At 39.3% G+C, this 26,549-nt stretch overlaps 2 protein-coding genes across 7 annotated transcripts in view; both read left to right on the plus strand.

Annotated features, from left to right (window-relative positions):
- The first annotated feature begins 114 nt into the window (after positions 1–114).
- On the plus strand, positions 115–13,174 carry PCLAF (PCNA clamp associated factor). 3 transcript variants are annotated; one of them, XM_047074962.1, is made up of 5 exons: positions 115–185; positions 4,631–5,018; positions 5,324–5,404; positions 7,465–7,627; positions 12,160–13,174. In XM_047074962.1, the coding sequence occupies exons 2-5, from the start codon at positions 4,973–4,975 to the stop codon at positions 12,203–12,205; spliced, it is 336 nt and encodes a 111-aa protein (XP_046930918.1). In that variant the 5' UTR covers positions 115–185; positions 4,631–4,972; the 3' UTR covers positions 12,206–13,174. The 3 variants fall into 3 exon arrangements, with proteins under 3 accessions (XP_046930918.1, XP_046930920.1, XP_046930919.1); XM_047074964.1 differs by having other exon boundaries at positions 117–185; positions 4,650–5,018; XM_047074963.1 differs by having other exon boundaries at positions 144–185; positions 4,628–5,018.
- A 4,451-nt stretch (positions 13,175–17,625) lies between these two features.
- Positions 17,626–26,549, plus strand: part of CSNK1G1 (casein kinase 1 gamma 1) — a 165,479-nt gene continuing 156,555 nt past the window's right edge. For 3 of the 4 annotated variants that reach the window (XM_047074965.1, XM_047074967.1, XM_047074968.1), the window contains exon 1: positions 17,627–17,785. The gene's annotated coding sequence lies outside the window, so the exon portion shown is untranslated. Of the gene's footprint in view, positions 17,786–26,549 lie in introns of all 4 variants that reach the window. The other variant, XM_047074966.1, reaches the window with a different exon arrangement.

A 26,549-nucleotide genomic window follows, 5' to 3' on the forward strand; every position in this document is an offset into this window, starting at 1 on the left:
CCTGCACTGGACTAGTCCCCTTCGCAACACCAACCTCGTTCGCGCGGGTTCCGCCAGCCTGCACCGCCCCTCGCGGTTGTACCGCCCCAGCACAGATCCCTCCCACCTGTGCCGCCTCCTCCTTCCTACTTCCTGGTGTGTTTATGCTGGAACCAGAGCTAATCTGCGCCTGATTTTTCTGCATGGTAAGATGTAGGACTCGAGAATCAGGAATTCGGTTGAGAAGACAGTGTAATTACCTATAAAAACTATAGTCGAGGAAAAGATAAATCAAAACTGTAATCTGAGAGGCCAGCTTTTAACTTGTTCTGGTTTTGAGGCCCCTGGGTAAGGTTTAGTGGGTTAAGCATGGGACTCTTGATTGCTTCTCAAATCATGATCTCCGAGTTCCTGCGATTCAGCCGGCTCTAGGGCTCTTCTCTGGCAGGTCGGGACCTGCTTGGGATTCTCTCTCTGACTCTCCCCTGCTTGCATGCACTCTTGCTCGCTCACGCCCTCTCTCTCTGTCTCTCAAAATAAACTAACTTAAAAAAAAATTGCTCTAGTTTATGTAAAACATTTAAAATAGCACTTGCAAGCTAGAATAACTGCTTCAGGGATTTGCTTTGGTGGTCGTGGTTTTATTAATACTCTGTATGGTCTAATACTAGGTTCACGCTGCAAGAACCTTTTTCTATTTAATTTTTTTGAGCCAGGTCTTTTCCAGGAGGGCCAAAACAAGTCAGGAAGCTCCAGGAGAAAAAACTTGTAATATAACAGGTGTTATGATTTGTCTTTAAAGAACTTTGACATAAATTCTGAGTGATTTTTTTAAATTTATGTGATACTTTTTTTTGGCCAACAATGACTTCTCTTTTTAAGTTTTGTGTTTAATTACAGTTAACATACAGTTATATTAGTTTCTGATGTACAATATAGTGATTTAACACTTCGTCTAACACCTGGTGCTCATCACAAGTGCATTCCTTTTTTTAAATTTATTTAATATGAAATTTGTTGTCAAACTGGTTTCTATACAACACCCAGTGCTCATCCCAACAGGTGCCCTTCTCAGTGCCCACCACCCAGTTTCCCCTCCCTCCACCCCTTATCAGCCCTCAGTTTATTCCCAGTTTTTAAGAGTCTTTTATGGTCTGGCTCCGTCCCTAACTTTTTTTTCTCCCTTCCCCTCCCCCATGGTCTTCTGTTAAATTTTTCAGGACAAATGCATTCCTTAATCCCCATCACCTATTTAACCTATTTGCCCACGCTGCAGTGATTTTTAAAGAGTCAAAGGTATTTCAACCCAAGAAGACCAAACTTGCATGTGTGTCAGTACTCTCTACTCCACTGGGACGATGGACTGATGAAAATTTAGCCAGACTATGCTGGAGAGCTTTAACGTCCTCTGATATATTTCATCAATATATTTTTTAAAATATTTTATTTTGTAAGTAATCTCTACACCCAATGTGGGGCTGTAACTCAAAACCCTGATATCAAGAGTTGTGCTCCACTGACTGAGCCCATCAGACGCCCCCATTAATAAATTTAATTGGCTGACTTCGTTTTACATTCATAGGTTCTTCATTCCCATTAGGCCATCTAGACTGAGCAATTACATTAATTGGTTCCTGCTCCAACTTTTTGTGCTAATGTTTCCATTGATATAAATGATCGAAATCATATAAGTGTATTGATGTACATTGGGTATAGATTGTCTTTGTTATTAATGGAAAATATATGATTTTATAGCTTAAAAAAACCCAAATTCTCTGTGAATATTTATTAACAGTGGATACAAATTTTGTTTCTTCATAAAAATCTTCTACATTTTCTATATCTGTTCAGTTCCCATAATTTAAATGTTAACCTCTTGGGGTGACTAGTGGCTCAGTCAGGTCCGACTCTTGATTTCTGCTCAGGTCATGATCTCAGGGTTCCTGAGGTCAAGCACCACATCCGACTCTGCACTGACAGCAAGAAGCCTGCTTAGAATTCTTTTTCCCTCACTGTCTGCCCCTTCCCTGCTTGCACTTGCACGCATGCTCTCTAAATTAGTTAATTAATTAACAAACATTTTAAATGTTAATTTCATGAAGACAGAGACTATGACAGGATTTTTTTTTACAATAGGGCTTAGCACATCATATAAATTATGATGAAATTATTAGGTCCTCAAGAATAAAGGTATTCTGGAGGCGCCTGGGTGACTCAATTGGTTGAGTGTCCAACTTCAGCTCAGGTCGTGATCTCCCGCTTTGAGTTCAAGCCCTGCCTTGGGGTTGCTGATGTCAGCATGTCAGCACAGAACCCTCTTTGGATCCTCTGTCCTCCTCTCCCTCTGTGCCCCTCCCTGCTCATGCTCTCTCTTTCAAAAAATAAATAAAACGTTGAAAATTTTTTAAAGAATATGGGGCAGCTAAGTGGGTCACTCAGTTGGTGAAGCATCTGACTTTGGCTCAGGTCATGAGTTCCAGCCCTGCGTCCGGCTCTGTGCTGACAACCCAGAGCCTGGAGCCTGCTTTGGATTCGGTCTCTCCCTCTCTCTCTGCTCCATCCCACTCATGCTCTGTCCCTCTCTCTCAAAAATAAATAAACATTAAAAAAAATTTTTTTAAGAGTAAAGGTATTCTTTTTATTTAAAGCATATGTTAATTATTGCAATCTCTGGTTTGTAATATATGTCATATAATGCAATGCTATTTACAGTGATTATCATTTATGTAAAAAAATTTTTAATGTTTATTTATTTTTGAGAGAGACAGAGCACAAGTGGGGAAGGGGTAGAGAGAGAGAGAGAGAGAGAGGGAGAAAGAGAGAATCCAAAGTAGGCTCCAGGCTTAGAGCTGTCAGCACAGAGCCCAAAGAGGGGCTTGAACTCACAAACACTGAGATCATGACCTGAATTGAAGTTAGATACTTAACCAACTGAGCCACCCAGGTGCCTCCATTCTGCCTGAGCAAAGCAAGCACACCTATTTTACATGACTTAAAAGATATTTTTTTTGTATAAGTTTAGGCAGATATTTCATACAAATGTACTACAACTTTTCTTAATGCCCTAGGCCTTTGACATTTTCAAGTTCACACCACGTAGTTCTCTGTATTTTATTTAAATAAAGGAAAAGCAAACCTCAAAGGAGAAGCTTTCCTCAAAGTAAACATTTAAATTAAAAACTTTTGCGGGGGGCCTGTGTGGCTCAATATGTTAAGCTTCCAACTTCAGCTCAGGTCATGATCTCGCAGTTGGTGAGTTTGAACCCTGCCTTGGGCTCTGTGCTGACAGCTCAGAGCCTGGGGCCTGCTTTGGATTCTGTCTGTGTCTCCTTCTCTCTGCCCCTCCCCTGATCACACTCTGTGTGTGTCTCTTTCAAAAATAAATGTTAAAAATATTTTTTAAAAGAATATCTGCTAGAGATCACTGCTTGTTTCCTAATTTTTTACCTTAATACGTTTTCTTCCCTATTATTAAAAGACAAACATATAAACATAGCTATGGTAATAAACTGCTCATGTGTGCAAAGGTATATTTGCAATTATTTCTGGCCACTTACTTGGCATCTGAACTATGAGAAAGACCAGCAGATTCTCTATGCTGTTCTAATCTCTGCAGGGACCTAGGAAATGAGTTTGAATTAAGTAATTCAGGCCTTTGTAGAAGCCACTTTAACTGAAAAAGAAATAATGTGCATTCGAGAACGATTATGTATTGAGAGGTGTGTGATGACAAGAAAGTAATACCCTGAGGCCTGTTGATTTTTCTGGTAGGAATTCTAATGTAGTCTTAGACTCCAAGGTTTTTAGACAAAGCTACAGGTTATTTCCAATACATTTCCTGCTATTATAATATAATTAGTTAATTAATTGAATTATAATGTGATTAATGTAATTGTAATATATAATTTCACCTGTTGTCTAGATCTTTTAAGATTCTTTAATTCTAAAACACAAAGTGGTTGTTGATTCTGTTGAAGTACTGACTAGCCTATTTTCTGAAAGTTCAAGCATAATTTATTGGAGAGAATTAATGCCGTGGATACACTTTTAGGATTGCCTTTCAAGTGAGCATTTAACAAAATACATCCCAAGGCAAGCTCATCTGATCATGTTTTATGCATGGTTTTCAGAGAGTGAAAATCACTCCCCAGGGGTATTGTAATTAGAAGATAGGCATAGGGATAGAAAATAGTGTTGAGTTCCTATTCTAGATTTATAATCACTGTATGCCAGGGATGTACCCTTAGCACATTTGGCATATTTTTAAGGAACTCTGAGACCATTTGGATCTTGGGAAGACGTTTCATTAATTTGTTCTTTTTTATGTGTGTGTATATATATATATATACAATTTACTCAGTTTTTTTTTTTCTTTAGTTACAAGTTACCATACGGACTAAAAACGTAGAAAAGCCTCATAAATACCTTCCTTTTCTAAAATTCCATAGAATTGTTTTGTTATGGACCCGGCAGAAAGAGTTCGTCTGAGGGTTTTTTTGGTTTTTTTTTAAGTTCTTTATTTTGATTTTCATTAAAAAATCCGCTTCATTTCAAGTTTCTCTTCCTGGAGTCAATTACATGGATTTCACCCTGTGGTAACTTTTGAAGAAATGTAATTCGCTCTCTTTCCTGGGTCTTCTTTTCTAAGCAGGTCCATTTCCCTTACTCAGAATCTTAGCACTCACTCTTGGGGCGCCCCGAAAAAGCACCTTGGCACCTCCCACTTGGGGCGGGAACGAATCACAAGCTTCTGCAAAGTTGATGGACGGGACGGTACTGAGCCAAGCCTCGTTGCTGTCATCGCTGGACACTGGCGATTGGTTGCGGGGGTACGGCGCGGAACCAATGGGAGCGGCTTCCCAGGAGAGTCCGTGGAGCGCGCGGGAAAGAGACCAATATAAACTGTGGCGGGAGATTCGTTTTCGGGTCCTTGTCCAGTTAAACACCCTCGGTTGGGAAGTCATTGATTGCTCCCCTCTCCTCGCGTTTGAATATGGTGCGGACTAAAGCGGACAGTGTCCCAGGCACCTACAGAAAAGGTGAGGAGGTTGAGCAAGGCAGTGGGGGGCAGGGGGTTCTCCCGGCAGCCCCTCTGCGAGCGGGAGAGGCCAGGGCTCCCCACCGCCTTTTGAGCCAAATGGTCCTGCCGTTCAGGAAGCAGCGGCCTGGCCCCTTTACCAAGAGGGAGGAGCGGCACGGCCAGGGGATGGTTGGCCTGCTGTACTGCATCGCGGGGCTCTCTTCACCAGGTGGCGGGGTCGGGGACCGTGGTGAGAACGTGGCACTGAGACTCGGTGTCGGAACCTTACAGCCCTGTTTTGAATGCCTCCTTTCCTCTCCACAGTGGTGGCTTCTCGAGCCCCCAGGAAGGTGCTTGGTTCCTCCACTTCTGCCAGTAATTCCGCATCGCTTTCGTCGAGGAAAGGTAAAAAGCCCCCCTGCAACCCCTGGAGGAACCTTCTCCAAAGAGGATCAGGCCGGGCACCGCAGTTCTCCTGACCTGCAAGCCCCTTGACCCACCTTGGAATTTATTTTCCTGAGATTCTCACACTCGAGTTTCTTTCTTGCCCTCTGATATAGTGAGGGGGCTTTGGCTGCCTGACAGGTTGGGGTAAAGGTGGGGGTCACAAGGAAAAGAATTTCAGGCATCAGGGTTAGGGATGGACACGATTTATCTTCAAACCTGTTTTTCTTTTCTAGTTTAGCGTTTTTATTTTTAATACTGACAGATGTCCTTTTCTTGTAGGAGGCTATTTAAGCTCTCTTTTACTAGATTAAGAATTAATTTAGTAGTTGACCGTGCTAATCAAGTTGTCTGCTTAGCGTAAACGTTTTTGTTTTCATTTCTGCATGTTTTTTTGTTTGTTTTTTGGCATGATGTCTGTGTGTGTGTGTTTTCCAACTGTGCAGCTCCTGATACCGCCTTTGGGACATTAGGAGGGAAAACTTGGCCCGATGAAATAGCTTCACACTACTCCTTCTGTGCAAGGAGAGGTTGAGAAAATACTGTGCCATCTGGTGCCTCATTCCTTTCCTAGGAAGTTGAGCAGTTAGGAAGATTAATTCCACAAGGCCTAGTTAAGAACATACAAGAAAGCACTGTGAAGAACTTCATGGGATCTTAAGTTAACTTAAACTTCCCCCTGTTCCAAATTAGAAACAACTTACCAAAAAATATATGCATGTGTGTACTAATTTGCTCTCTTTAGATATAAAGGAGCTGTAGGTCAAAAGTATAAAGGTGATGAATTTATTGAGAATATTCCATACCCTGTACCATTAAATTCCAGTTAGGGCTACATCCCATTGTCTGGTCCACTGTTGTATCGCCAGAGTCAACTGAATAGGCCCTTAATGAACTTATGTTAGCCAAATGCACCCCTTAAGGCATTTTAAAGATCTCTATTTTTTTTTAAAGTTTATTTATTTATCTTTGAGGGAGAGAAAGCAGAGGAGGGGCAGAGAGAGAGGGAGAGGGAGAATCCCAAGCAGGCTCCAAACCGTCAGCACAGAGCCAGACCCAGGGATCAGACTCACAAACCTGGAGATCATGACCTGAGCTGAAATCAAGAGTCAGACTCTTAATCAACTGAGCCACCCAGGTTCCCTTTTTGTTTTCTTTAATAGGTAGAGTTTGTGACAAATGTGTTTAAAGCAAAAGATCTATGTAGTGACTCAGTAATTTGCTCATCTTGCTATTCTAACCATTACTTCATTAGGAGGCAGAAATTTTTTTTTTTTTAATTTTTTTTTTCAATGTTTATTTATTTGTGGGACAGAGAGAGACAGAGCATGAACGGGGGAGGGGCAGAGAGAGAGAGGGAGACACAGAATCGGAAACAGGCTCCAGGCTCTGAGCCATCAGCCCAGAGCCCGACGCGGGGCTCGAACTCACGGACCGCGAGATCGTGACCTGGCTGAAGTCGGACGCTTAACCGACTGCGCCACCCAGGCGCCCCAGGAGGCAGAAATTTTTCCTCTATAATACTGTTTTAAAATAATCAGGAATCGGGGCATCTGGTTGGCTCAGTTAGTAGAGCATGTGACTATATCACGGTCATGAGTTCAAGCCCTAGATTGGACGTAGAACTTACTTTAAAAAAATCAGGACTTGGATTTACCTTATGAACTGAAAAGGAGCCAAGAGCTTTGAAAAGTGAAACCTAATTTTGTGGAAACTTTCACACTGCTGTATATTTGTTTTGCCTTTCACAGGTGCTTTAACTAAATGACTTTGTTACGTAAAATTTTGGTGGTTTACACTACACTGTGCTACCTCATATTAGGAAAAAATGTGTCATGTTTTAATATGACAATGGGTAAGACTATTTGAATAGTTATTCGTCATCGCACATTTTCTAATTATTTTAAGATGAATGTAATACCATATACTCTTTAGATTTGATGTTAAAGAATTGTTTCCCTTTAAGGAATGGCAGTTGTATCCTTAGTTCTTACTTACTTCCATCTGTTTATATTTTATAGTTGAAAATAAGTATGCCGGAGGGAATCCAGTTTGTGTGCGCCCAACTCCCAAGTGGCAAAAAGGAATCGGAGAATTCTTTGGGCTGTCCCCTAAAGATTCTGACAAAGAGAATCGAATTCCTGAAGAGGCAGGAAGCAGTGGCTTAGGAAAAACAAAAAGAAAGTAAGTTTCACATTCTGGAATATAAAGAAAATACTTATATTCTTTAAAAATTTTTTTTAATGTTTTATTTATTTTTGAGAGAGAGAGAGAGAGACAGAGTGCGAGTGGGGGAGGGGCAGGGAGCGAGGGAGACAACGGAAACTGAAACAGGCTCCAGGCTCTGAGCTGTTAGCACAGAGCCGAACTCAGGGCTCAAACCCATAAACTGTGAGATCATGACCTGAGCGGAAGTTGGATGCTTAACCGACTGAGTCACCCACGTGCCTGAAAATACTTATATTCTTGAAAATAAAAGACAAGTGGAAATTGAGTAACTTTGAAGTTTCTCCCTGAACAGATAAGAAAACACAAACCAGAGGTTTTTTCAAACTTGTACTACTCTCTTATTCTAAGTCACTCCCGAATTTCAAACATCAGTGAAAGGTATTATTTTTACTCCTTTCAGTCACCCAAAGAGGATCAGTTCCCAATCAGATGATAAGTGCTATATTATTAACCATGAACTTCCTGTCTTTATTCTTTAATTTTTACTGTCTATTTTTTATAATCTTTTTTCAAAAAAGAAATTTCTATGTTGGTTTATCTAGCATCAATTCTATTATGTCCACACCTCAAAAAACTACTAGTTCAGCCTCTACAAGAAATAAATAACCAATGTAGAAAGGTTAGAAAATCCAGAAATTTTCATCACTTAGAAAATCACAACTAACACCATGGTATATTTTCTTTCCAACTTCTCTAAAAATACATAAAAATACTTTAAAAAATAAAACAAGGTGGGAATAAAACTGCATGCATACAAAGTTGAGTGTACACGCTTTTTAAAGAAGATTATTAAATCATGCTTTTTAAGCCTTTAATGTCAGGAATAGGCTCATGACAGAGGTTAAGCAAAAATTCAGCACTCAAAAGTACAATTTTTATGCTGTAAAAACATACCAAGTATCAATAGCGATTATTTCTGGGTAAAAACCTCTCCTCCTACTCATTCAGTGCTACCAACTTTCAACAACAAACATACTTCTAAGAATTGGGACAAAAATAATGCTACTTGAAAAAAAAAAAAGGCCAAGGAAAGCTGCTTTGTAAAAAATAGACTTATAAATAATAGGATCCAGGCTCTTTAAGCAATTTGGAAAAGTTGTGGTTCAAACACAAATTATTTGACTGGAGGTATGGGGAATGGTGAGCATGGGTGGCCACATGGTGCCATATCACTGTCATTATGCCCCTCAATTTACCACCCTGCTAGCTCTCTCTCCTGTACCAGCCAGGAGCCTGTGATCCTCCAGCACACCAAGCAGCAAGTCTGACCCAGGGCACAGTGACCAACGTGGGCAAGAGAATGGTGGCCATGCTCAGTCTGGGACTGCTGCTTCTGGCACTGTTCTATTGACAGATTTATTCACGCATTCCTTTTTTTTTTTATTTTTTTTTTCAGCGTTTATTTATTTTATTGTTTGGGACAGAGAGAGACAGAGCATGAACGGGGGAGGGGCAGAGAGAGAGGGAGACACAGAATCGGAAACAGGCTCCAGGCTCTGAGCCATCAGCCCAGAGCCTGACGCGGGGCTCGAACCCACGGACTGTGAGATCGTGACCTGGCTGAAGTCGGACGCTTAACCGACTGCGCCACCCAGGCGCCCCATGCATTCCTTTAACTAGTATACCAGGTCCTCTGTCTGAGCCCACAATGTCCACCTGTGCCCTGCAGTTAGCAGCCATTTTCCTTGTGGTCTTGCTTGCTTTTCTATATTTTTACTCTTAGACCCAGGCCAAAGAACTCTATTGTTCACCATTGCATATTCTAAAGCCCAATCCATATGGCGACTAGAAGTCCAATGTGACAAGGAAAACACAGGTCTTCATCAGATCTACTAATTCCACTCTTTATTATGTGAGTCCCCAATTGGACTGACTTACAGAGCATCTGAAGGATTTCACCAGATAACAAATGCTAATATTAAATCTGCTGGGAGTTTCACGTACAAGACTGAAGAGAGACAAACATTGAAAATTAATGATGTGACCAGGGGCACCTGGCTGGCTCCAACTTCAACTCAGGTCATGATCTCACGGTTCGTGAGTTTGAGCCCCATGTCTGGCTCTGTGCTGACAGCTTAGAGGCTGTAGCCTGCTTTGGATTCTGTGTCTTCCTCTCTCTGCTCCTCCCTTGCTCAAGCTCTGTAAAATGAATAAACATTAAAAAAAATTTTTTTTAAAGAAATAGACACTCCATGAAATTTTTGGTTCACGTTTTCACACACTGATGCTTAAATGTTACAGTATCCAATATGGCCATAATAGGCTTAAGAAGTGTTAAATCGGGGCGCCTGGGTGGCTCAGTCGGTTGAGTGACCGACTTTGGCTCAGGTCATGATCTCACAGTTTGTCAGTTCGAGCCCTGCATTGGGCTCTGTGCTGACAGCTCAGAGCCTGGAGCCTGTTTCTGATTCTGTCTCCCTCTCTCTGTCCCTCCCCCACTCATGCTCTGTCTGTCTCTCTCTGTCTCAGAAATAAATAAACATTAAAAAAAAAAAAAAGAAAGAAGTGTTAAATCAAGTTAAACCGTCTCTCTTTATTTATTTATTTATTTATTTATTTATTTATTTATTTAGTACAAGTGGGAAAGGGGCAGAGAGAGAGAGAGGAAAAGAGAAAAATCCCAAGTAGGCTCCATGGGGCTCAATGCAGGGCTTATCATGAACCATGATATCCTTACCTGAGTTGAGATCAAGAGTTGGATGCTTAACTGACTAATCCTCCAGGCACCCTAGATTTTTTTTTTTTTAAGTAATCTCTACACTCAATGTGGGGCTCAAACCTATAATCCTGAGATCGAGAGTCACGGGCTCACTCATCAATGCTCCATGGACTGAACCAACCAGGCACACCTTTTTGGCAATCTTTACACCCAACATGGGGTTCAAACTTAACAACCCTGAAGTCATGAGTTGTATGCTCTTCTGACTGAGCCAGCCAGGCTCCCCTGTTATGAGATATTTAAAAGGAATGTCAAACTCTAGATCAGTAACTAAATTTTGGATTTTAATAGACTTACTTTCATGATCCTGTAAGTTTATTCCAGTTCCCTGTCACTGTTTGGTACCTTGTTCTTTCTCATTCTGATATGACAGGCTAATAGTCAATATTAGGTCCAGAATATATTACAACCCTCTTGAATTATTTGTGACTTCTACTAAGGAAACAAAATATTTGGCAATGTAGCCAAATATGACTACATTGATCATCATAACAATAAAACCTATATTATAGGCTTTCAATTATATGGAGAAAAATTACACATATATTCTCATAAAGAATTTTGATCCATGGTGTAATAAAATTTGTGACATAAAACTAAGTAATAGAGGTTTATATTATTCCTTTAGACCCCATGCTTAGATTTGTTTGTTGAAGAAAGTTGTATCTCTTTATTGATAGTAAATCAATAGATTTACTTTTGATAGTAGATAATAAATTATCAGTTTATCAGAAGGAATTCTGCTATAAACTCCCTAATTTATAATCTGAAACATGGCTACTCCTACGGCTTTATTTTTCTCACAGAGGCAGGGTAAAACTCCTTTCAGTTGCATGGGGGGGGAATTCAGAATCAAGAAAAACTATCTACTTAACACCTTGAATAGAAAGAACTATGATACATAAAGTACAGCAGGTCCTTGCCAAAAGTATGCTTGGCTTATGATCGTGTTCATTTGTTAACATGATTTACTTCCAGGAAAACACAATGAAGACCTCTAGGTAATCTAATAGTAGGTAAGTCAAAGATAGTCTCATACCAAGTTAGAATACCTTTGTTTTAGCTTCCTTCTTTCACTACCTAGCTCTATGACCATTTAGGCTTATGGGATCTAATGTGCAAACTGCTTATTTCAGAATAGATCTCACAGATTTTCATCAGCTCTAAAAAAATTCTGAATTATGGTTAAGTTTTTAATTGACTTTCCTCTATAAAAAGTGTAATGAGTACAAAATGGCTTTGGGGTAATGTAAATTATTTTTCAAAAGCTGCAACTACCATATGCAAACTTAACCAATTTTGAGATTTTTTCCAATTAGGTAATATGTTTATATGGCTCAAAAGGACATACAGTTAAATATGACAACTTGGTATGTTTTCTCTGCTCAAATGGATTGGTTAATTTTTTTGCTTTTTTATTATCACACAGTCCTTACTGTATGAAGGATTGATTATACTGTTTATTAATCCACTTAACCTGTTGAAAGAAGATGCTATAGAATTAGAGATTCCATTTTTAATAAAAATAGCAATATATCCTAAAGGAGAAACACTCATCTGACAAATTAACAAGTAAAATAAAGATTTTGTTGCTCTGGTACTTGAAATTTTTAGGTGTTGGTCAACTAATGGAGTTTAATTTTCTCTCATTTCTATTCACTTGATGAGACCCATTGCACTATTAAGCTTCATGATTTATATAGGTTGTTAACTTTTTTTTTTTTAGCAGTTGATATTCAGGTGACTGAGTTCTCTATTCTTTTCACAGAGCACGTCCTTTGCCACCTGATCACACAGATGATGAAAAAGAATAGAACTCTCTTAATTCATCCTTGACTAATGTCTCCTGTTTATTATTCTAGGATGTAAATTTGGATAAATGTATTTGTTTCAATTAGCTTTGTTGAATAGGCATTTAATTTAAAAAATGAGGCTTATATAGAGTTACTCAAAAGCAAGTAATTATGATATTGGAGAGTTTGTAAGATTCGTTATTGGTTACTTACCTTGGTATTCAATATAACGCAGTATTTGGTTTCTTTTACCTGTTATTAAGCTTCTTGTTCTTGCTAAAAATTAATCATTGAATGGTGTTCTAATTACAAATCTGCTGTATTTGAGATTTTCTTAGATCTTTGTACTGCTGCCATTTTTATTGGCGTTTGATTATTAGAATGGTGCCGTATTTTTGTTCCTTTTATTTGCTTTAAGAAGCAGAGTTAGATTTTTGCACATTAAAAAAATTCAGTATTAATTAAACTGAACCTAACCCTTTTTAAGAAAGAGGGCCAAAGATGCAATGTTGAAGAAATTTGGATGGCTATGTATCTTCTCCTTAAGAGCAATATGGCCTGAGAATTTAAACAGTTGATAAAGTTTCTAACAACAACAAAGCAGATAAAATAAGAATTTTAGAATTAGACAGGAAGATTTCATAGACTACATTAAAAGAGAGAAATTTTCCTAGAAATGCATTTGATTCAGTATCATAAAATATAACCTTTTGGGCCTGTACTTTTCAAGTTGGAAATCAATAAAACATAAAAGGCAAATCATGCCATAAATCCAGAGATATGTCTAGAGTCCTTAGAGCTACCATTATATATTTTAAGATAACCAGGGGTATAATTAAAGAGGTGGGTATAATATAACTTAGTAACTGATATTGTTGCTTCCTTATCACACTTTTTGCTTCCTGATATTCTGTTGTCTAAGTTTACCATGTTTTAACAAGTATGTTCTTCTGAAGTTTGTTTTTAATAAATGAATACTTATTTTCACAATAGATTATCCATTTGTGTGCTTCCTAAGATTACCTCCTACTAGATAGTTCTTTGTTTTTCCTTCCAAATACAAATCAGTGCATTGATCTGATTTTTATCAACTTCCGAACTAAGTTTTGATGATTGTAGATTATATTTTTTTCCTTTGTCTTTTAGAGATGGATATTAAACAGAATGTTACCAAATTGAGAGCCAAGTTTTTATCCTTAGTACTTCCTTGATAATTAGTTTTCTTATTAAGGAGTAGCTCAAACCAACTCTATCAAAGTCAAGTTTTGATGGATCTGAAATCTGATTTGCTAGTTTTCACTGATGGAGAGAGAAACTTTATGGTGCTGTATGCAATGAAGTCTAATACTGATATGTAATTGTTTCTAAAAAAATTTGACCTAAAGTAACTAGTCTTTCCAAATATACAACATATGATGATGTCTCACTTTAATTAGGCAAAGATTCCATGTAATCTGTTTCATTGTCAAAACTTTTGTGAAATATTGGCAACTTAGCCTCTTCTAAACATAAGGGAAGTACAGACTCCCTGTTTCCATTGAAAATTGAATCAAAAAATAAAATTTATACATTAAAAAATAATTAAACTTAAGTTTGTAATTTCATACCCTTCACAAAGTTAATCTGGTTTTCCTCTGGTTTGTTAAAATTATGTTATGTTATTTATTTATTTATTTATTGTTAAAAAAATTTTTTTTATTTATTATTCTTGAGAGAGAGAGAGAGAGAGACAGAGAGACAGAGAGACAGACAGAGAACAAGCAGGGAAGAGGCAGAGAAAGAGGGAGACACAGAATCTGAAGCAGGCTCCAGGCTCTGAGCACTCAGGACAGAGCCGGATGCAGGGCTCGAACTCACAGACCGTGAGATCATGACCTGGGCTGTAGTCAGCTGCCCAACTGACTGAGCCACCCAGGCACCCCATGGTTTGTTAAAATTATTAATACTAGTGTAAATATCTTTGCCAAACAGTGATTAAAACTACTTTTCTGGGATTTTTGAACATTGTGAGGATCATATGTATTTTGTGTTTATCTAATTTCACAAAGGAAGAGCAATACTGTAGTGAGAGTTGTACAGTGTGCTCAAAGAGTTATTTATGGACAAATGCTTATTTTTTTAAAAACCAGAAAATAAAGCCTAAATTAACTGAACTTTTCCATATGTGTGTGTGTGTGTATATATATATATATATATATATATACACACACTGCTTACAGATTTCACTGTACTTAGAATATGTCATGCTAATTCACTTTTGGAAAAATCGAATGTTCAGCTGGGCCTTGGTCCAACCAAAATTGTTATAATGGTTCTTTTTACCTTTTTTTTTTTTTTTTTTTTTTTCAACGTTTATTTATTTTTGGGACAGAGAGAGACAGAGCATGAACGGGGGAGGGGCAGAGAGAGAGGGAGACACAGAATCGGAAACAGGCTCCAGGCTCCGAGCCATCAGCCCAGAGCCTGACGCGGGGCTCGAACTCACGGACCGTGAGATCGTGACCTGGCTGAAGTCGGACGCTTAACCGACTGCGCCACCCAGGCGCCCCGGTTCTTTTTACCTTTGAGGATAGCATATGGAGGTGGAAGAGATCCTTACTGAATCAAAACTTCACTGAACAAGAACTCATCTTGTTCAACTAAAGCCAGTTACAGCTGTTCATTAGGTGAACTGTTTTATTAGTTGGAAACTCTAATTATGAAAAATGTTATGAGTTAAAAATTAGAATTTCTCTAATTCCCCTCCTCTTATACTTGGTTCTGTCCTTGAAATAACTCATAACAACTTACTGTTTCCACATTACAACCTTTAGGTATTTCAAGATAGCTATTACATCTTTAGCCTTTAGCCTTCTCTTCCTAAGGCTAAACATTCTATTGTTTATATCACACGTATCTTTTTTAAATTTTTTTTTTCAACGTTTATTTATTTTTTGGGGGGACAGAGAGAGACAAAGCATGAACAGGGGAGGGGCAGAGAGAGAGGGAGACACAGAATCGGAAACAGGCTCCAGGCTCTGAGCCATCAGCCCAGAGCCCGACGCAGGGCTCGAACTCACGGACCGCGAGATCGTGACCTGGCTGAAGTCGGACGCTTAACCGACTGCGCCACCCAGGCGCCCCAAGAGAGGATTTAAATGAATGCTTTAATAACTCATTTCCTCAGGCAGTGGGAAAAATGAATGATGCACAAGAACCTGCATTTCTATACTACCACGTTTAATCTTAACTACCCAATAAAGTATTTCTTTCTATAGAGCACATTTACCATAATCATGTTTTAAGGTTTAGAGACATCTAAGTCCATCATAGTTTTAGATAAATCATTGCTCATTGGGCTCAATAGTTTTATTTGTTTTTCTAATTAAATTTTTTATTCTGTTGGCAATTGAAATACTATCATCTATTTTGTCATGGTAACAGGTTTAAAACTTGTCACCCACCTACAGCCAGGTTTGTTTTTGTTTTTGTTTTTTTAATTTTTATTTTTTTAAGTAATCTCCATACCCAACGTGGGACTTGAACTTGCATGTTCTACTGACTGAGCCAGCCAGGCACTCCTTTAAAAGCAATTACTAGTTACTGGGTGTATTCAGATTCCACTTGAAAATTTTGTGTGTGTATACTCTCACATATTTGCATGTCCATGGCAAGGGTAAACCACCTACTACTGACTTTTGATTCTCAAGTGATTTCCTAAAGCTTTTGCTGAACTGTCTAGGGTAAATCAATTTAATGCCATCTCATGTGTACAGGAAACCAACAGACCTGCTCTCTTTTAAGTTACCAGAGCTCATTTCCTCTGCCTCAGATGAGGTGAACAACAGTTTAATATTGGTGACTAAGAGGCTATCATGACCAATAAAATGAGGCCAGCAGTTGCAAGCACATTCACGGCCATGGAATAGAGAACAGATTCAGGAGCTACTCAAGCTTTACTGCCTTTTTTTGTTTTTTTTAAGTTTATTTATTTATTTTGAGAGAGGGAGAGCAGGGGAGGGGCAGAGAGAGGGAGAGACAGAATCCCAAGTAGGCTCTGTGCCGTGAGAGACTTGAACTCACCAACCCTGAGATCGTGACCTGAACCGATATCAAGAGTCGGATGCCTAACCAACTGAGCCACCCAGGTGCCCCCAAGCTTTACTGTTTTAAGCAGACATATTCAAGATAAGAAAGTCCATCCAAGATTTGTGCTAATTTTTTTCTGAATGCTCAACTACATTTCTCTGAATATTTAACTACCACTGATATGGATCATTTTTCTTTCTTATTTTCTTTTTATTTTTTTAAATGTTTATTTTACTTTTGAGAGAGAGAAAGAGACAGAGTGCAGGCGGTGGAGATGCAGAGGGAGAGGGAGACACAGAATCTGAAGCAGGCTCCAGGATCTGAGCTGTCAGCACAGAGCTCTACATGGGTCTGGAACTCAAACTGTGCTGAGCGGAAGTCAGATGCTTAACCCACTAAACCACCTCAACACACCCCTGTTACGGGTCAATTTTCTAAATATATGATTAATCATATTGGGTTTCATGATAGCCCATAGTTTCCTCAAATACTTTCAAAACCCAGATCACCCTGACAGAAGAATAAATGAGGTCTCCTAACATTTTCCTTCTCCACAGTGTAGGTATGAAAGTTTATTTTGAGTGGAGGATTAAACGTCTTCCTCCTTTCCCAGTTTGATTACTGGCTTCTTTTGACCTTTTCTCATTTTTAAGGATCAGAATTATTCTACTCGATTGATAGCCAATCGTTGTTTTTCCTCCATTTAAGCGAGGTTATTTCCAGATCGTACACAAACGTGTGCAATCCTCACAGAAGAGAGGTGAAGACAAAACTTTTCTCACCATTCGGTTTCAGAGGCTGTCACAGGAGAACCAAGTGCCTGAAAAAGCTTTCGTAGCATTGAAGACTTTTTAAAACCAGTTGAAACATAACTGAAAATCCACAAGAGGGAGATGCTTGCTAAATCGCCAGAAAATAACTCCTACAAGGGACCAGACAGAGCCTTAGGAAGAGCCAATAGGTCGGCCTGGGACTCGGGGCGGGAGGGAGCAGGTGTATACAGTGGCTGGAGATTGGCGGGGGGTGCCGCAGCTGAAGGGAAAAGCAAGTTGGGCTGCGTGTCTCTGGTAGCTAAGAGTGTGTCTCGTCTAAGACCAGGAGCAAAAGGTAAAAGGGTGTCGCCAAAGATGAGCACCCGCTCCTAGCTACCTTCTGGTAGTCCCAAAAGAAATGGGGGTGGTTGTCTTTGAAGGTACTTCCGCTTAGCAACCCCACGCGGTTGCTAGGGAGGGGCCGTAGCCTGGATAACCCGGAAGTGATGGTGTCCATTTCTCACTGCCTGCTTTAAGTTCGTCCTATCGGGAGCGCCAGTGTACTCTGCGCCCGGCCGAGGGTGGGGCCAGAACTAGTGGTTCCGGCTCGGCTTCTATAGCCCCTTGGCTCCTCGCTTTCCCCCTCCCCTCCCGCACCTCTCCTCCCTCCCGCTCCTGGGAAAGAGAGGAGCCACCGCTGCGGGTGGGTAGAGAAGCACTCGGAGCCTCCGGGAGGGGACCGCGCCCGCCCCTTCTGCGCCTCTGAGTACCGCCGGACCAGGTACTCACTCCGGCTTCGATGGGGTCCGGGAGGCAGGAGCCTGAGGGTGTGCGTGTCTGTAGGGGCTGGTGGGGGGCCCTTCTCCGGGTTGGGGAGGGGGCCGGCGGAGATCCTGGGTGGGGCGCAGGCCGGCGTGTGTGTGGCGGCTAGCGGGGGTGGAATGGAGGGTTTGGGGGACCCCGCTGTCAGAGAGTGTCGGGTGGCCAGCTCGAGGTTGTGGAGGAGGCGCCCCCTCGGATGCAGAGTTCGGCCGGAGTGGACCGGGAGTTTGCCCCCTGGAGGATTCGCTCTGAAAGGGGCAGCATCCTCGGGCCAAAAGGGGAGCATGGACCTCGTCAGAGTGGTTAGGGCAATTCTTTGCTTCCCTTGCCTACCCTCCTGAAACGGAGCACGGCTTTCAGGGTTGTGGGGGGTTGTTAGTCGGCTGGGCACCGCGGGGAGCCGCCCTTGGCTGAGCTAGGGCAGAAGAGTGGGTAAGGAGACCTCTCTCCACCCAACTTCCGTGTGCTTCCTCCACTTCTTCCTTTACTGCTCTCTCGCCCCAGAGTCCTTATCGGAGCGGTACCCCCAAGTGGTAAAACATCACAGCGTATATGAGAGGGTGGAACTGGGTTCGTTGCCCCTAAATGATACTTCAAATGTTTGGAAAGTGCCAGAATGGCATATTTAACCAGGTATCCCAGCTCGATATTGAATCTGGTATAAATTGTCTTAGAAAAGTGCAGTACGGAAAAGCACCAAACTACAAGCTGGTCGGGTATAGCCTTGTTTGGTAGACATGCATATGTTTGTAAAAAATAGGTTGGGGGAACTATATAGATATAGAGGTCTAGGCGAGACATGTTGAGGCAAGCCTCTTTTTCCAATCTGTTTATCTGCCTGTAAGCCTGTTCTAGTTTAAATGAAGCAGAAAGACCCTCTTCATTTATATTTCAATTAGCGACTGAATTGTAGGTACTATGGTAATAGATGTCCCAGAATAGATAGGTAAACGTTCAGAGACTAGATCCTCTGCTTTTGAGCCTGTCTCTTAATCTTTTAAGGAGATAATTGTGGTCAAGTGGAAGTATTGGCTTTGAGATAGGTAAATCTGGGATTGAACCCAGACTATGCCACTGGCTAGTTGTTGACCTTGGGCAAGTCATGGGACCTACCAGAGATTTAGTTTCTTCGTAAGCAGAATGAGTAAAAAAATTTACCAGTATTTTAAGAGCGTGTGTGTGTGTGTGTGTGTGTGTGTGTGTTGTATTTAAAGAACAGTTCACTTCAAATGGAAGCACCTTCTAACTGAAAGATCAGTTATTATCATTAATCTCACACAGTCAAGGTAGCACAATTTTGTGGAATGAGGTTTGAGACAGGAAGTGAATGGATAATATTGCAAAAGCATATGTATACAACAGGGCTTTCAATGGCTTCTAGAAATTGATCATAAGTAGCAGGAAATTCAATGATCAGATGTTTCTTTAAACTCTAAATAAAGGACAGTATATGCACTTACTGAAGTGAGCAATATTGTTTCAGATTTTTCTCAGATTTGTAATGTGTCTAGTGTAGATTGATAGAAAGATATTTAAAGAGTAATGTACAGGGGAGGCTGGGTGGCTCAGTCGGTTAAGCTGCCCTCTTCGGCTCAGGTCATGATCTCTTGGTTCATGAGTTAGAGCCTTGTGTCGGACTCTGTGCTTACAGTTCAGAGCCTGGAGCCTGCTTCAGATTCTGTGTCTCCCTCTTTCTCTGCCCTCCCACTGCTCGCTCACTCTCTCTCTGAAACAAATAAACATTAAGAAAAAATAATGTATATAAATGTTTTTAAAGTTTTTAATTCCAGTTAGTTAACATACAGTATTATATTAGTTTCAGGTGAACAATATAGTAACTCATCACTTCCATACGTACAACACATAGATATTTTGATTAAGTTCATATGTCTCTGCAGAGAATTAAAATTGGGGCATAAACTAGAAAATAGTTGTGATTTTAAGATTAACATCAACATCAGTAGCATGACTCATCTTAATTAGACTTAAACTATTAGCAGTACTTATAGAATTCTTATGTGTAATTCTGTAAAACAAGTGAAAATGGAATGAATTTCTGCCTTTAAAGCCTTCATGATGAGAATATAGAACTAAATCTCAGAAACTGTCTTTATATTGATCACTTTATAGATTTAAAATGATACAGTTACACGTAACCCATTGTATCAGATTACCAAATAATATGTTTTGCTTTGTAATGTCAGCTGTAGTTAATAATTTTTAAATGTACTTTATACTCAGTATAAGTCAAATCATTTGCTTTAATAAGATTTTTTATGTGTGGAAAGTGGGTATAAAGTTTGTAATTCATTATCACTTTTTAGAGTGGTTTATAGGTTTTACATATTTTAAGAGAAATTTTCAAATAAATTTCTTTCCCGTGTCTCTGTTCACAGAGTTCAACTTTTTTTTTTTTTTTTTTTTTTAAATAAAACTCTGAACTCTGTGGAGCATTGGGTGGCTTAGTTGATTAAGCGCCCATCTCTTGATTTCGGCTCAGGTCATGATCTCAAAAATAAATAAACATTAAAAAAAAAAAAACAACTCTCTAACTATATTGCATGCTCTCTGAAGTAGAAATACTATCTTAAATTTTATCTGCCATTGCAGCTACATAACAGGCACCAAATAAATGTTGGTCAAATTGAAAAATGGCTGGATATATACAGACCGTTAGGACACTTCTCAGTGAGCTTTTCTACTCAAAGTATGTGGCCATTCCAAGGATCTTTGCAGTTGTCCTTTAGGAAATTTGCTTGTCAGGAAATCTAAAAATGACTAAACCTTTTTCAGTATACATCTCTTGGATGATCTCAAAAAGTTTGAGGAAAGATTGGGAAGGTTTATATACCACATACGAGAATCATGTAAGGAACAAAGTGCAGTTAATTTTATCAGTGCTGCCAAATTAGTAGTGAAAGAGTTACCGTGGAAATGTTTTAAAAATGCCAAGCAGTGCTTTACTCAAACCAAATGAATATTCTTCCAGAGCTTGTTCCTATTTTAAAGTATATTACTTTCTGCAGATATGATTTGGTCTCTAATAAGGATAAATAATCACTGTATAAAGAAAAAAACAGCTGATATCATAGACAAACTTTAATATCGCCAGTCTTGGTAGAAACTGCTTCAATGGCTTTAGATAAGTGGAAGTAGATTTTCATGAAAGAACTGTAGAATTTGTGGAATGATAGTTTTTCTCTTTTTAACATCTTTCTTATCTCTACTCATTTCTGCCTAAGATAGAAACTTTGAGACGCTGGGAGGGGGAAAAAGTGAATTTACTTCAGAATTACCATTTTAAGTATGTGGATTACTTATTTGGAGAGCTAAATTGGATTTTGACATTATTGGGATTGTGTTCAAGATGGACTCAGGAAAAAAAAAATCAGATGCCATCTGTTTCAGATTCCTTATTCCCTCACCCCTTCATGTTTTATGGCTTTGAATTCAACAGATTATTTTTCAAAACTAAAAATCCTCAGTAGATTTAGGTTATATAATTTCAGCTATATCAATGAACATATAACTAATAGAACTTGCATATTTATATTGAGTTACACAAAAAGATCATAGACAATGGTTAAAAGTAATTTAAACTACCTGACTATTAAGTAGCTTCTTGTATCTTGGTCATCATTGACTTAATAAACCATTTTTGTCAGAAATACTTGTTGGTGGAAGTTGCTTTAAAAAAATTAGGTAATGGAGATACAGAATAAATATTTTTTAGTCCTTAATGTTGCCACTTACAGAAGAGAAGTTTCTGCTGAGGATTTTTTCATTTTAGTGATAAGTCTATTTAACCTTAGGCTTTCAGCAGGGAGTTTGGCCTTACCATATACCAGCTGCTATTGTTTTCATCTGAATGGCACCATACACTTCATAGGGCACATACTTGCCATTTTTCAGTTTGGATCTTAATAAATCCTGAGGGTAGGCTTTTGGGTTTACTGAGCTGGAAAAGACCATAACTTGTTTAGGTTATAGTACTTGGCACCTGGCATGGACCAGAAATACCCAAGCATCTTTGAGAAACTATAAAGTAGTACCAGTGTAGTATCTTAGAAATGGCCTGAAGAGAGACCAATCTGGATAGAAGAGAGCCATGTTTTATCTACAGCAGGAATATTCTGGTATTGTAGGAGCACTGATGGACTGCCCCTGTATCGTTTAGTCTGTTCCTCACCAGAAGCTCCAAGTGTGCAGTGTAGTTATGGCAAGGGCTGGGGTGTCAGGGATGGGAATTGTTCTTCAATAATTGCTAACCCATCACAATGGAGGCATAGACATATTGGGGAAAGGGATATTCTCTTGGATTTTGCCTTGGCCAGAGAAGCTGAGTGAACAGGTAGCCATTGCCTTTGCCATCCAAGAGGACTTGGTACTACCAACACCTCTAGGTGCCGGGTAAGCCTGTCAAAACAACGTGGTTTGATGGCTTCATCAAAATAACAGGTAAATTTTCCAAGGAACAATAGCATTGGACCCACATTGATTTCTATAGATTACACTTTTTTTTTTTTTTAAGTTTACTTATATTGAGAGTGAGAGAGAACAGGAGCAAGGGAGGGACAGAGAGAGAGGGAGAGAGAAAATCCCAAGCTCCGTACTGAGCATGGAGCCAGATGTGGGGCTTAATCCTGTGACCCACAAGATCATGACCTGAGCCTTTATCAAGAATCAGATGCTTAACTGACTGCCACCCAGGTGCCCCTTTGGCTTACGTTTTCTAACCTAGAAAAAGGGGTGTTGAGGACTACGGGCCTCTGAATAAATACCATGCATTTATGTTCCTCTTAATAAGCTTATAAATACGTTTTGTCTTCTGGTATTAATGAGTCACGTGAAAATGTGTGTGTGTGTGCACATGTGCACCCATGATAATCACTGGATCTCATTTTAATTCTTCATCCCAAATTGCTAACCATACCTGTGGTGAAGCAGCTTCCTAGCTGGATTTTTTTCTCCATTTCCTAGAGGTCACTCTCTCATGTAAGTGATAGTGAGCAGGGATATAACCAATGCCAGGAAAAAGGCAAGGAGATTGAAATTTTTTTTAAATTTATATGAATTGATTTAAATTAGATTTTATTTCACGTTAATTTCTTTAATTTTTCTCAAATTTCACTAGTGATGTCTACTGTTTGAGATGTGGATGCCCAGTTTTTTTTATTCAAATATTTTTTTTCACAGTTTTAGATTTACGGAATAATTGAACAGATAGAGTTCCATATCTCTCCTTATCCACAAAACTGCACTCCCTCCATTTCCTCTATTATTAACATCTCTTGTTAGTGTGGTACATTAGTTATAATTAATGTACCAATATTGATAACATTAACTGTAGTTTCGTTAAAGTTTACTCTTTGTGTCATATAGTTCTGTGGGTTTTAACAACCTCATAATAATATGTATCCACAGTTTTATATAGAAGAGTTTTTACCACCCTAAAAATCTGTTGTTGTTTTTTTTTATATTTATTTTGAGAGAGCACATACACACACGTATGGGGTGGGGGGAAGGACAGAGAACTAAGAGAGAATCCCAAGCAGACCCTACTCTGTCAGTGCAGAGTCCAATGCAGGGTTCAATCTCATGAACTGTGAGATCATGACCTGAGTTGAAGTCTGACGCTTAACTGACTGACCCACCCAGGCACCTGTTTTTTGCTTTTCGTTTTTTTAATGTTTATTTATTTTGAGAGAGAGTGAGAGCGAGAGAGAGCTAGCTAGCAAGTGACCATGTGTGTGAACGGGAGACTGGCAGAGAGAATCCCAAGCAGGCTCCTTGCTGTCAGCCCAGAACTTGACATGGGACTCAGTCTCACAAATCCTGAGATCATGACCTGAGCCAAAATCAAGAGTCAGATGCTTAACTGGCTGAGCCACCCAAGTGCCCTCTAAGTTGTATTTGTTAACTAGAATAAGCTTTCAGTTCGCTTTATTAACTATCCTTTCCTGGACTTAGAGTGTACACCTTACATTATCCAAAACATCTTAATCTTAATTGGTATTTTGATCTTCAGATATTCTGGTTATCTGAGGTATGATGCAAAAACTGTTTAAAAACTCCATATTTGGTAGGTTTTAATTTGCTTTTTCACCTAGTTAATTAATAATAGACCCAAGGGACAATCTGTGTGAAAGCACTTACACTTTGTAGAGATAGATGCTCTCCAAATCAATCAGGGTGTAAGCTCACTTTGTTTTTAATGGGATCCATCTGGTTAATGCTTGTGTTTCTTGACTTTCATTGATTATGGGATCATAAAGCTAAAAGAAAACATAGAGATGGTCTAGTTAGACCCTTTCACTTTTTAGTGGAGATTGCTGAAGTACAGGGAGACTAAGTGACTCACTCAAGATGATCTAGCTATAAAGAGTCAGACTGGAACACGTATCTCCAGACTCCCAGTCCAGTCATCTTTTTTTATAATACACAAGTTCATTCATTTTAGTGAATGAAGAAATTATGATTTTGTAAAAAGTACATTTTCTAGAAATTCTATACTACAGTAGTGAATTCAAGATTTTGGTTGAATTCCTAGTTAATTTCTGAAATGTTGAGTGTGTATTTCTTAAAGTACCGGGTGTCACTGGATCTTTAGTTAAGAGCAAATTTGTCGTTTTTCACATTTTAGATAGAAATCGGCCAATTAAAAAATAACAAAGATATTATAGCTTGTATTTAGTAAGCACACGTTCAGCTGCATTAAAATGAATCTTACTGTATTTTTTTTTGTACAGTGGAGATAATTTGTTAATATTTAATGTCATAAAGCAACAGTGGAATTCTGCCGTATGTGGTACTGTATAAAGCTAGAGTGGAGTGTTATGTAAAACTAAAAGTATGGATTAATTTAATATGCATCTGGTAAATTCAGGGCTTGAAGGATGCACATCTGTTGAGAAAACAAATCATAGAACTATTCAGAGCTTCAGCATCTTTAAATATGTGTGCTTTGATTCTCTTTAACTGTTTTGAAACAGTCTTTAATGAATTCAAAAAAGGCTATTTGCTGTAAGGAAGCAATTGTGAAGCCATTTATGATGCTATTAATCATTTTATTCTCCACAGCATTTGATACATTAGTATTTTTCTTTCCAATTTAGTTATTGGGGAAAGAAAGAGTTAAATGATCACCATAACAAAGTAAGCTTATTGCAAAACGGTGTTTAAAAAAAAAGAAAAGAGGTGGGTGCCTGGGTGGCTCAGCTGGTTCAGAGTCCGACTCTTGGTCCGACTCCAGGTCATGATCTCAGAGTTTTGTGAGTTCGGGCCCCATGTTGGGCTTAGTGCTGGCAGCACAGAGCCTGCTTGGGATCATCTCTCTCTCCCTCTCTCTGCCCCTCCCCCACTCACGCTGTCTCTGTCTCTCTCAAAATAAATAAAGTTAAAAAAATTAAAGTGTTACTCTTCTTTCTCCCTCCCCTGAAAGAGAGAAAGAGAGAGAGCATAGTTTCCTAATTGGGATAAATTAGAAATAGTTTAAAGCTCTGACTTCTAATTTGAATCCATAATCAATGAAGAAGTAACCACAGAGTTCCTACTGTGTATTCACCATACTTGTGCTTTAGGAATATAGAAATTGAAGATAATAATATTTATTTGGAAAAACAAGACTTAAAATGGAAGGTTGAGAGTAATACAACGTGAAAAGTAATTAGGTGCAAACCTGGTATAATCTGGGAATACTGTAGGAATTAGGAGGGAAGAACATTCAGTTCATAATTCTAATGGAAATCAGATAGAAGGTAAAGTAGTGGATCTTGGCTCTGGCAGCTGTTTAGAATCACTTGGGGAAATTTTTCCCAGAATCAGTTGAATCAGAATCTCAGGGGTGGTGAGTCCATAGTTTGTGAAAAAGCTTTCCCAGGTGATTATAATGTGCAGGCAGTGCTGGGAACCACAGGTTTAAAAGATAGATACGATTTGGGTAAGCAGGAAAGTGTTTTCAGGCAATAGAGCTAAGCAGGGAGGGGGAATTGGGTGCAGCCTGTGAAAAGACTAATCCAAAGCTGTGTGGGCCAGTTAGGGAGTAGGAAAAAATAAGCTTAAGGAGGCAGAATGGGGTCATATGTAAGAGCAGGACTCCTCAAAGTGTGGTTCCCCAACCAGCACCATTAGCATCACCTGAACATTTATTATGAATGCAAATTTTGTGGCCTGCTCTAGACTTACTGAATTGGAAACTGTAGGGGTGGGGTCTACCAATCTATTTTAACAAACATTCCAGATATACACAAAAGTTTGAGAACAGTTGTTAATAGAGGGTAATGAAAGGCAGGCAGAGGAAGTTAGATTTCATGTTGGCAATAAGTAGGGACCCAGTGAAGGTTTTTTAGGCTGGGGGAGTAACAGCATGCATTTGTATGTCTGAAGGCAAATCTGATGGTGATGTGCAGAATCCTTTGGGATACTAAAAGATATGAATGAAGAAAGCCAGCTGAGGAGGTACAGACATAATCTAATGATACAATCAGGCAGGGCCTGTTCTAGTGAATTTTTGGTGAGAACACAGAATAGTCATAACAGTGATGACAGTTTGACTGTTTATGTAATGGGCAGTATGCTAACTGCTTTGGACACATTGTCTCCTTTTTCTCACAACAAACCACTGCTGTGTGGCTATTACTACAATTTTACAGATTGGGCAATGAGACCAAGAAAGTAGCTAGCTCCGAAATTCACATTGTTGGTAAGTGGTAGACACAGGATGC

The sequence above is a fragment of the Lynx rufus genome, unplaced genomic scaffold (assembly GCF_022079265.1).
Source record: "Lynx rufus isolate CCGP_SWC_20201006 ecotype Redwood Valley unplaced genomic scaffold, mLynRuf1.p SCAF_13, whole genome shotgun sequence".
Lineage (NCBI taxonomy): Eukaryota > Metazoa > Chordata > Mammalia > Carnivora > Felidae > Lynx > Lynx rufus.